This window comes from Alexandromys fortis, unplaced genomic scaffold (genome assembly GCF_014885135.2).
Source record: "Alexandromys fortis isolate MF-2015 unplaced genomic scaffold, M_Fortis_MF-2015_v1.1 scaffold_39, whole genome shotgun sequence".
Classification (NCBI taxonomy): Eukaryota; Metazoa; Chordata; class Mammalia; order Rodentia; family Cricetidae; genus Alexandromys; species Alexandromys fortis.
Genome location: NW_026067918.1, coordinates 9,038,057 through 9,049,244, shown reverse-complemented (window position 1 = coordinate 9,049,244; position 11,188 = coordinate 9,038,057). Strand labels below are relative to the sequence as shown.

The following is an 11,188-nucleotide window of genomic DNA, read 5'->3' as shown; positions in this document are numbered from 1 at the left end:
AGCGGATTGGTGCTGAGCTAGAGGAAAGCTAGGTGTAGCTGGATCCACAGAGCCATCAGGGTCTGTCTGGGCAGAGCAGTGGAGCCTAAATTACAACCTCCATTCAGCCCATTCTGAGCCACTGGATGGAGCCAGCTGCTCTGTGCAAGGGCTCAGCCTTGGACAAAACACTTCTCCCATCCAGTTCCACAAACACACAAAGCCAAAACTCAGGGTCCAGCCCCAGCCACTGCACCTGCCTCGGTGCCCCCCCTACTCTATTTCCAGCATCTGGAACTCATTGCCCTATGAGGCAAGACTGGGATCTTTTTGTTGTTGTTGTTGTTTGTTTTTTTGAGACAGGGTTTCTCTGTGGTTTTGGAGCCTGTCCTGGCTGGAACTAGCTCTTGTAGACCAGGCTGGTCTCGAACTCACAGAGATCCACCTGCCTCTGCCTCCCAAGTGCTGGGATTAAAGGCGTGCGCCACCACCGCCCGGCAAGACTGGAATCTTTGTCTCCTTTCCTTTTTCCTTCTTTTTATGTGTGTTCTCTCTGTATGCCGCACACCAGAAGAGGGCTTCAGATCCCATTCCAGGTGGTAAGCCACGACGTGTTCATTGGGAACTGAACTCAACCTCCGAAAGAGAAGCTCTTAACCGCTGAGCCATCTCTCCAGCCTCACTGTGTCTCTTCTACAAGCCCTAATTAGGGTTGGGGTGCAGGCTGTGTGCTTTAGTGGTGCCTTTGACAAAAGTCAGCACACTCCATTATGTGCAATGGGGACCTCCATGTCCTTGCTGCTCCTTAAATACTGGGGACAGATAGAGACCAGTGACCCAAAACCCTGTTTAGCCGAATTAACTTGCTCCAACCTGAAGTCTTAGAATTCATCACTGTAGTGTATGTGGAGTGGAACCTGTTGGAAGGTGACTTTTTGACCTCTAAGCAAAATTTAAATGCTGGTTACTTGGTCCCGTGCAGTTGTAGGCAGGGAAACAAATACAAGGCCCAGAGTGGAGCACTGGTCAAGCTGCCCTGACTTCAAGGCCTCAGGAGCCCTCCGTGTGGTTGTGCATAGACAAACTAGGCACACAAACACAAGCGATGCTTGTCTCCCGTCAGTCAACTTCAACTCATGGCAGTTGGCTGATGACCTAGGTATATACAACTAGCAACTTGTGGGGGCACATGTTAGGCAACACTGAATCCCTAGCTTCGGCTAGGGACTTTAATTTTTAATGGTTAAGCTAAGCAGCCTGCACCCCACTAGGAGAAGCCTCCCACACCCTGTAAAGTCCCAGAGGCTTTTTACCCCAGGCTTTGGGGCTTCATATTATAACTCCAACATGCACCACAGCATATGAAATGATTTGAGCCTTTTAAGAATTTTATTATTGTTCAGACTGTATCTCATGTAGGTCAAGGGGGGCTCAAACTCCAGGGCTCCTGCTTCTCTCCTTCAACTTCCCAAGTGCTGGGATTGAGGCTTATGTCACGTGACTGTGCGGTTTAGTAACAAGAGAACATTTCCTTACAATTTTGAGTCTTTGACTGCAACCCTCGAACATCCAAGCATAACCCCCAGGTGTCCTCAGGTCACACTGCAGATGTCTTTAGATGCCCTTTGATCCTTTAATAGACCGGATCGAGGGCCCTACTTGAGGATGTGCAGTTGGGAAGCGCGGGTGCCGGGACAAGGGGCCCTGCTGCCTCGCTCACGTGTGTAAGATCTGTGGACTCGCGGTCCAGCACACTGCCACTATGATTGCCAGGTGCCAAGACGCACACTCGGCCTGAGGCTTGCCTCGGGGCGCGGCACAGCAGGCCTGCGCAGATTTTGCGGAAACCCTTACGGAAATGCTTAGAAACCAGCGCATAAACGATGGGGTTGACACACGAGTTGGCGTAAGAAACTAGGTGTGAGAGGATGCGCAGCGCATAAGTGGCGCGCGTGAGCGGGAAGCGACCAAACCACACGCAGAGGATAAGCGCGTGATGAGGCATCCAACATAGGCAGAATAGCGCGGCGACAATGACGATCATGCGTGTCACCTTGCGTTTGGCGAGCTGGGAACCTGAGCCTGCCGCCACTGGGTCGACTGTGCGCCAGAGGTAGCGCAGGGTGCGCGCATAGGTCAGACTGAGAACCAGCACCGGCAACAGGTAGCTGAAGACGAAGGTGCAGAGGTCCATGGCGCGGCGTCGAGGCGCGCTCCATGCTGGGTGGCACACGGTCAGGTTGGCCAGCTGCGACTGACGGTAGTAGCTCAGGTAGGGACCGGAGAAGAGTAGCGCTAGCCCCCAGATGAGCCCGATGGCCGCCAGCGCGTTTCGAGGTGTGCGCAGCTCGCGGGAATGCAGCGGGTAGCGGATAGCCAGATACCTGAGGAACAGTGAGGAGCAAGGATGTGTCGGGTAAGCGAGAGGATTCACTGCTAGGCCACCGCCAACCCCACCCTCGCTCTGGAAGAAGGCATTTAACAAAAAGGTTATATGGCCTATGCCTGGAAGGCAGACCCAGTGTCTCTGATGCTAATTTGATCCTAGAATTAGGACAGGACCAAGAAGCAAACCAGGTGGGAGTCTAGACCGTTCTTGGGTAGTCTCTGGCAATGTGCCGCCGGTTTACTCCATTTGAAAAAACATCCCAAAACCACCGAAGACGAAAAGTTAGAGAGTTTGCCTGGACTCCTGGGGGCAGGGATTATTATCCTCTAGTGACAACCAGGGAAGGCCATCCCTACTGCCTGAGGCTCTGACAGACAACCTGGAGAGGACTTGGGTTAAGAAACTGCAAGGAAATTCCTGGAGAAAGCGGAAGTTGTGTGCATCCCACCAGCCGACTCGGAACCCACACCTGCACTCGGTGGAAACGGGAGGAGAGTGGGGATCATGGCACTTCTTGGCTGCTCTTTCGTGGGGAGGTCCAAGTGGTGTGGAAAGGGGAGGAAAATAACAGAATCGGATCATTTCCTCCCTGGGACCTGTTCCTAGTGTCTTTTCCAGCCAAGATTCCTCCAGAGCATTCTATAAGTTTCTCTTTCTCTGCTCTTTAACTAGAGCAGGAGCATCAAACCGCTGGCTTCTCTGGCCAGGAGCCTTGACCTGGAGGGCGTTTGGGGGACAGCTAGGAGCCCCCACTCACATTGTCTTGGGCTTCAGCATGGATCCTTCCCAAACACAGCCCAGTCCCAAGCCTAAGGCACCAGACAACGGGTCCACGTCCTGAGTTTGGCGCCAAGAACCAGATGCTTCCCTGCAGCTCTCAATTTACCATCTGGCTACCCGAGCAAGTTACTTAGACACTAGCTCTGAGGATGGTAGCGTTTCATAGAGGCATTAAGCTCAAGCACTAATAATGTGAAGTCTCCAGGGAGCTGATTTCTCCAGCCTTTGAGGTCTGAAGACCAACTTATAGAGGGACAGTCTTAGTCACTGACTTTAAATCCTTTTTCTCCTCCGCTCCCGCTTGGATATCACTGCCTCAAGCCACTGTGATTTCCGTCTTCTCGCCCACACTGTGCATCGCTCCTGGATCCCTAATTGCAGCTCCAGCCCAAGCCTGTATCAGGGTACCAGTTCTCAGAGACAACGGAATGCTCGCTCACCTGTCTAGAGAGACGACGGCCAGTGTGAAACTGCTGGCGTGCATGGTGAGGAAGATGAGGAAATGAACGGCCTTGCAGAGCAGCGAGCCGAACACCCAGCCGTCCAGGGTGTAGATGGTGGCCTGGAAAGGCACGCAGCACAGGATGAAGCACAGGTCGGCCACGCCCAGGTTGAGGATGAATAGGTTGGTGGTGCTGACTGCCTGGCCGCCGCGCAACAGCACGGCTAAAACCAGCGCATTGCCCACGGTGCCCACGAAGAAGATGAGCGCGAAAAGCAGGGGCACGAGGACAGCCTCGGGCTGCCAGCCGCCGCTGCCGGCTTCCTGGCTGGTGTCCTCGGTCCCCGGGCTGCCTGAGCCGTTCATGGTGTCACCGAAGCGGACGCTGCCCTGGCTCTCGCAGCCGTCCTGGTCCTAGTGAGCGCGCAGCTCCCTCGCTGCAGCGCCCCAGCGAGACTCTGCCCAGCTCCAGGAGCGAGAGCAGGGGTGCGCAGGGAACGGGAGGAGGAGCGAGCATCCAGAGTGCAGGACCGTCCCCCGCTGCGCCCTGCCTCCAGAAGAGGTGCTGTCGGCTCCGCGCTCCAGTCCTGGGATTCGCCCCGGCTTTAGACCGAGTCAGCTCAGAGCGGTGGAGGGACCAGGGTGCGGGCGGGACGTGGGGTGCTCTTGAGAGATCCACCCCACTACCCGGAATAAGGGGCTGACACCGGGTCCAGGAGCCGTCCTTGTGATCGCCCTGCCCCCAACACACACACACACACACACACACACACACACACACACACGACAGACAAAGTGGACCCGCCAGTCATACAGTCCATGCCCCCTTCCAATTCTGACTCACTTCACCCTGTCGCACAGGAACTCCAAAGAGTAAAACCCTGAGGAGGAGGAGGAGGAGGAGGAGGAGGAGGAGGAGGAGGAGGAGGAGGAGGAGGAGGAGGAGGAAAGGAGGATTTGTGTTGTTGTTTGGTTTGAAACCGGGTGCCTCTGTGGAGCCCCAGTTGGCCTTGAACCCACAACCCTTCTGCCTCGGTCTCCACTGCTGGAATTACAGCCATGCCCCAACATGCCTGTGGCCAGAATGGGTATTTTCATCTCGCTCCCTTTTTTCCATCCACCAAATGTTTTCCCTCTGAACAGGCACTACTGTTGAAGGGACACTAGCCCACGGGAGCCTTGCCCTTCTCCCCCATCCCTCTGCCTTGCTAATAGCCATTAGATTACATCCCTAAAGCTGGCCCCCAAGCTATTCCCTCATTTAACCACTTCCTTCTCCAGAGGCAGACCACCAAAGTCCAGCTATCAAAAGTCCCCTTTGGCTCCCCTAATTCACATGCCCAATTAAAATTAAATACCTCATCCAAATTTGGGATTTCCCCTCTGTATTTTTATGAACTGCCATTTTTCTATGTGCCACATCTGTGACCTCTCTATCCAGAGGCAGTCCTTTGTCCCTCTGGGACAAATACCTCTGTCCCCTTCCCCTCCTTCCTTGTCCCTGTCCCCTATCTCCTTGACCGTCACATCCTTGCCCATTCTAACACAGACCTTCCCTTCTTCTCTTAAAAATTACACCTGCAATTACATTTGCTGCTGAGTCAGAAAGCCTAATCCCGGGTCCAGGAGAGAGCCCCGATATGCAGAGGTCTCCTTCAGCTGCCAGCCTATGAACTTCACCTCAGTTATGGGATGGAATGGGCCTGGAAACACTGCCTTCAAAGAAGCATGAGGTAAGACTACTAGGAGAAGGGTTGGAACGGTGACCCAGTCTTTAAGAGTACTTGCTGCTCTTGCAGAGGACCCAGGTTTGGTTCCCAGCACCCACATGCCAACACCCATGACTTCTGGTAACTCCAGTAGCAGGAGGTCTATACCCTCTTCTGCTCCACAGGCTCCTGAACAAATACGGCGCACATACACTCACTCACGCAGGCACGAACACCCCACTCCCACACACAAACCAAACACAGAACGCAGGGAGGTGTGAAACTGGAAGCCAGTTTATTAGTGGATCAAGTCTTGTTACCATTCAGATCTTAACCAGGAACATTCTTTTCCTAGAGCCGGGCTTGTTGAATCAGACTTGGAATGTAAGCACTCAAGAGGCTGGAGTTGGAGGATTCAAGGCCAGCTGGGCTGCAGAGTGAGTTCTAGGCCAGCCTGAGCCACTCAGTGAAACCCTGTCTTAAGGTTTGGAGATGTGCCAGGTGTGGTGATGTACAGCTTTAATCCCAGCACTCAGGAGGCAGAGGCAGGAGAGTCTCTGTGAATTCAAGGACATAGTGAGTTCCAGGGCAGCCAAGACCACAAAGAGAAAGGAAGAAAGAAAGAAAGAAAGAGAGAGAGAGAGAGAGAGAGAGAGAGAGAGAGAAAGAAAGGAAGGAAGAAAGGTGACATTATTTATCGGTGTGTGTGTGTGTGTGTGTGTGTGTGTGTGTGTGTGTCCTGGGCATTGAATCCAAGGTCCCATGTGTTCTGGGCAATCACTCTACCACCAAGTCATATCCCTACAGCAGAAAAATTATTTAGCCGGACGTGGTAGGACCCATGGGCACATCTATGGTCCCAGCTACTTAGGAGTCAGAGGGAGAAAGACCATTTGAGTTCAGTAACTCAACACCAGGCTGGACAACACAACGAGACTCTGTCAAAACAAAACCAAAACCAAAACATAACCAGTGCCTGAAGAGATGGCTCAGTGGTTACGAGCACTGACTGCTCTTCCAGGTTCAGTTCCCAGCACCCGCGTGGCAGCTCAGTCTGTAACTCCATTTCCGGGAGATCAGACATTCTCACGCAGACATACAGGCATGCAAAACACCAATGTACAGAAAACAAAACAACGTGTGCCGTGGAGCGATCCTTTTGCACACTGTGAAGATGTGTTGATCTCACTGTTAATAAAAAGCTGACTGACTGGTGGCTAGGCAGGATCTTCAGGACAGAGAGACTCTGGGGGAAAAAGAAAAGGTGGAGTCCTTGAGTCACCAGAGTCGTGAGCCAGATGTGGAAGAAGCAACAGGGGAGTTCATACATGAAGTAAACCAGCCTCAGGGCAGCACATAGATTAGCAGGAATGGCTTAATTTAAGTTACAAGAGCTAGTTAAAAACAACTATAAGCTATTGGCCGAGCATTTATAATTAATAATAAATCTCTGTATAGTTATTTGGGAGCGGCTGCCAGGACACAGAGAAACTCCACTTACGATGCACACCAGACATTTGAATATAGTGGAGGTGAGGAAACAGCCCACTACTGGGGAGAATACATAAAGACAGAACAGGAATACCTTCTGCCATAAGGTAGGTGTGTGGTTGTGTCCCTAAGTCGCGGTTGGTGTCGCTGAGTTCAACAAACAAGGAAAGTGGCCATTGTTGAGGGCGAGACTTCCTTTAAACTTCTTGTGAGGGTGGAGAAATGACTCCATAATTCAGAGCACTTGCTGCTCTTGCAGAGGACCTGGGTTCGATTCCCACCCACAGGGTGGCTCATAACCATCTGGAACTTCAGCTCCAGGGGATCTAATAGCCTCTTCTGACTTCCGAGGGTGCTGCACACACTGGGTGCACAGACACACAAACAAACTCTCATACTCATTAAAAATCTGAAAAAAAATTTAAAATTTGTAGTTTTTTTTCGGGGGGATGGGGAGAGTCTCTTCTATGTAGTCCTGGATGTTCTGGAACTCACTCTGTAGACCAGGCTGGCCTCGGACTCACAGAGATCCTCCTGCCTCTGCCTCCCGAGTGCTGGGATTAAAGGCGTGTGCCATCGCCGCCCAGTCTGGCCTGTTATTTTCAATTGCTTGCATGTATGTGCCTGTTTATCTGTATGTACACCTGCATGTGGTGCTTGTGGAGGCTAGAGAAGGGCTCAGGACTCCTTGAACTGGAATTATAGATTGTTGAGAGCCAATGGAGAGGGGGCTGGGACAGAACCGGCCCCCCCCCCCCTTCCACTGCATGTATCTGAGACAGAGTCTCCTGTAACCAGGCTGGCCAAAGACCTGGAACATTCCATCTTCCTGCTTCTCCCTCTGACGTGCTAGGATTTCAGGCCCGGTTTATGTGGTGTTGAGGCTTGGACCCAAGACTTCATACATGCTAGAGGAACACTCTAACTGAGCAGTATCCCTGGCTCTGTCCTTTTCCACTGCGAGGGTGGTGGCATTTAGTCTAGTAAAACGAGGAGGCTGTGAAAGACTTTGACTACAATGCTAACATACTTGCACTTTCTTCCCTAGCAGCTTTAAACCACAGTTCACACGCTAAACCATGCACTCATCTAAAGTATTTGTTTGTTTTTTGGTTTATCTCTGGAGCTGGGTGACAATCATATTCACCCATACATGTTATTGAAACAGTCTGATATACTAAAAGATGTGGTGATCTTTTGTGTGTGCTCTAACAAATAAAGCTTGCCTGAAGATCAGAGGGCAGAGCTAGCCACTAGTTAATCACAGAGGCCAGGCAGTGCTGGCACACACGTTTAATCCCAGCACTCAGGAGGAAGAAGCAGGAAGATCAGGAGTTCAAGGCCACCCTGGGCTATGCCCGATTGAACTGAAAGAGAAACAGAGCCAGGCAATGGAGGTGGCTCATACCTTTAATCCCAGCACTAGGGAGGTGGAGACAGGAATATAAAGTGGGTGGAGACAGGATCTCAAGCGCACTCAGTCTGAGGATTGTAGAGATATGAGCTCTCGGCCATTGAATCTGAGGATTCTGTAGAGGTAAGAACTAGTGGCTGGCTGCCCTGCTTCTCTGAGCTTAAGACCAATTAGGATTTGCGCTACATCTGGCACCCAATGAGGTCCTGGGAGTCGCTGCTTCTTCCGCCCTGGCCTGACCACAGCAGAGGGCATCTGTTGCAGTCATGTACGCTGTGATTGCAGCTCTAGCTGCTTCGTATGGTTTGGGTTCAGGGTCTGAATCGGACTCCGACAGTGAGGGCAGTCAGTGTCGGCCGCCAGCCGCCGGCTCTCTCATGCACTTGACCAAATCGCCTTCAGCCAAGCCCTCTCAGACAGTGGCGGTGACTGGGCTCTGGAGGTGGCAGTTGAGGAAGATTTGGAGACTGGAGTTCACCTTGACCCTGCTGTCAAAGAACTTCAATATAATCCTACCTTTGAGATTGCTCCTATGGCTGCTCCAGAAATGAGATTTCTGGACATCTAGAGCAGCTCATATCAATATGACTTCATGTTTGAACAGCAAAGATGGACATTTGTGTTTGAAATTGGTCAGAAGAAACAGAAAAGAGGAAAAAGTTCAAAGAAAATGATGCTTCTAATATTGATGGTTTCTTGGGACCATGGGCAATTTTGTGGATGAAAAAGATGTAGCCAAACGTTCAGAAGAACAAAAGGAGTTGGATGAAATCACAGCAATGAAGTGAGATGTCCTTCTGCATGTGTTGCTTTTATTGGCTAATGAATAAAGCTGTTTTGGCAAATGGCTTAGCAGAGTAAAGCCAGGCAGGCAATCCTAACAGATATATATAGAAAGAGTAGGCAGAGTCAGAGAGACACCATGTAGCTGCCGAAGGAGACAGATGCCAGAACCTTACTGGTAGGCCACACCATCGTGGTGATTCACAGATTAATAGAAATGGGTTAATTTAAGGTGTAAGAGCTAGCTAGGAATATGCCTAAGCTATTGGCCAAACACTGTTGTAATTAATATAGTTTCTGTGTGATTATTTGAATCAGGGCAGATGGAAAATGAACCAGCAGTCTCTGTTTACACAGTAAAGAGGCAGAAAAAAGGCAAATAGGAAAAGGGGAGACCTGGGGAGGAGAAGACAATCTTACACATTGAAGAAATGTATGACATTCAAGGCGGGTCCTGCGTGCACACACCTCAGGATGTCGGTGTTAATCTACAGTCATCTGGGCCACCTGAAAATGTTGTCTTCTCCAAAACCAAATTCCTGTGTGGTCTGGACACACAAAGGTGTCAGTGTGGTCAGGCTGTTTCCTCTTTCTGGATGTCTGTTGCTGTCTTGTTCCATGGACTGTAAAGTTAAGCTATGGGAAGTTTATGGAGACCGGCGCTGTCTGAACACATTGATTGGTCACAGTAAAGCTGTGAGGGAATCCGTGTCAACACTGCAGGGACACAGGTCCTCAGTGCGGCCTGTGACAGGTACCTGAAGCTCTGGGACACAGAGACGGACAGGGTAAGCCAAGGTTTACAAACCAAAAAGCACCCTATTGTGTCGGGTTCAATCCCGATGAAGACAAGCAAAATCTCTTTGTGGCTGGGACATCTGGCAGAAAGATTGTACAGTGGAGAGATTGTTCAGGAATACGATCGGCATTAGGGAGCTGTCAACACCGTTGTTTTTGTTGATGAGAACTGAAGATTTGTGATTACGTCTGGAGGAATGATGTAACTAATGACTTGGAAAGGTAGCAGACCCTTTGCCATCCAACCGAAGTGGAAGGAAGGAAAGGACCGATGCCGTCCGATATTGCCTAGCTGGCCTGAAACTTAACCAGGTAGCAGAGCTGGCCTTGAACTTTGTGTCCTCCTGCCTCAGTCTCCTGAATTCTGGGATTACAGGCATGAGCCACCATGCCCATTTTAGCACCCACTTTAAGTGGCTATCCTATTGTCACAGATGAGGGAACTGGTTCATGGCGAGACTGAGTTTCTCGCCCAGTATCTTTGCATCCACAATGATTGGCACAGGGCCTGGGACAGCCTTAGAACTCGAGAGTCCGGGTGTGACCAACCCCAAAGATTCCTGTATGTCGTCCTTGGACTGACTGACGGTCACACAATCTAGACAAGGTCACTGGTCTCAAGCCCTCTTGGGGACACTGCCTTCTGGCTGAGGTCCATGTTTGTCGCCATCAACCTCAGAAAAAAAGGGTAGGTGCAGTTACATTCAAGGCCGGTGCTCCCTAGAATGGGGACGCTCATTTCTTGAGTCCCCTAGCTGAAATACATTGCAATCAGGAAACCCAAGTGTTTAGGCTTTCGCTTTTTCTCCCCCCTCCACCCCAATTTCTTTAAATAAGGTCTAACTATTCAGTCCAGGCTGACCTCGAACTCGAGGCAATCCTCCAGCCTCAGCCTCCCCAGTGCTGGGATTAGAGGCGCGCGCCACCACCCTTCGGTGCAGGGATGCATGAGGCGGGTCTTTCTCCAGTCCTCCAGCCCTCGGTGGACTGGAGGTGGGGTAACACAGTCCTCAGGAACGCCAGGACCTACAGCCACCCGGGACGCGCAGGCGCACAGCAACACGCGGCTAGGCATAGGAAAAGTCCTCCAGTGTCCCATCGCCCGGCTGGGAAGGAGCCGCTCTCTCCGGTCGCGCGTCATCTCGTCTCCTCTACCCGTCCTGCTTTGCGGCGCAGGGGCAAGATGGCTGCTGAGAAGCAGGTCCCGGGTGGAGGTGGTGGCGGCGGCGGCGGCGGCGGTGGCAGCGGCGGAGGCGGCGGCAGCGGCGGTGGACGCGGTGCCGGAGGGGACGAGAATAAAGAAAACGAACGCCCTTCAGCCGGATCGAAGGCAAACAAAGAATTCGGGGATAGCCTGAGTTTGGAGAGTATCCTAGAGCGGTGGCCTAACTAGCAATGACTAC

At 51.7% G+C, this 11,188-nt stretch overlaps 2 protein-coding genes, 1 long non-coding RNA gene and 1 pseudogene across 3 annotated transcripts in view; 3 read left to right on the top strand and 1 right to left on the bottom strand.

Annotated features, from left to right (window-relative positions):
* Positions 1 to 1,382: 1,382 nt before the first annotated feature.
* On the bottom strand, positions 1,383 to 4,090 carry Galr2 (galanin receptor 2). The gene is made up of 2 exons (XM_050140517.1): positions 3,589 to 4,090; positions 1,383 to 2,363 (listed from the first exon to the last, which is right to left on the bottom strand). The coding sequence occupies exons 1-2, from the start codon at positions 3,954 to 3,956 to the stop codon at positions 1,613 to 1,615; spliced, it is 1,119 nt and encodes a 372-aa protein (XP_049996474.1). The 5' UTR covers positions 3,957 to 4,090; the 3' UTR covers positions 1,383 to 1,612.
* Positions 4,091 to 5,251: 1,161 nt separating this feature from the next.
* On the top strand, positions 5,252 to 7,530 carry LOC126500531 (uncharacterized). Its single transcript, XR_007591367.1, has 3 exons — positions 5,252 to 5,323; positions 5,655 to 5,736; positions 6,758 to 7,530. It is a non-coding gene; the product is annotated as an uncharacterized lncRNA (long non-coding RNA).
* A 1,401-nt stretch (positions 7,531 to 8,931) lies between these two features.
* Positions 8,932 to 10,716, top strand: LOC126500380 (pre-mRNA-processing factor 17-like; annotated as a pseudogene).
* A 237-nt stretch (positions 10,717 to 10,953) lies between these two features.
* Positions 10,954 to 11,188, top strand: part of Srp68 (signal recognition particle 68) — a 31,073-nt gene continuing 30,838 nt past the window's right edge. Inside the window, exon 1 of the mRNA XM_050140207.1 lies at positions 10,954 to 11,152. Within this exon, the coding sequence (XP_049996164.1) occupies positions 10,969 to 11,152 (184 nt within the window). The 5' untranslated portion in view covers positions 10,954 to 10,968. The remainder of the gene's footprint in view (positions 11,153 to 11,188) is intronic.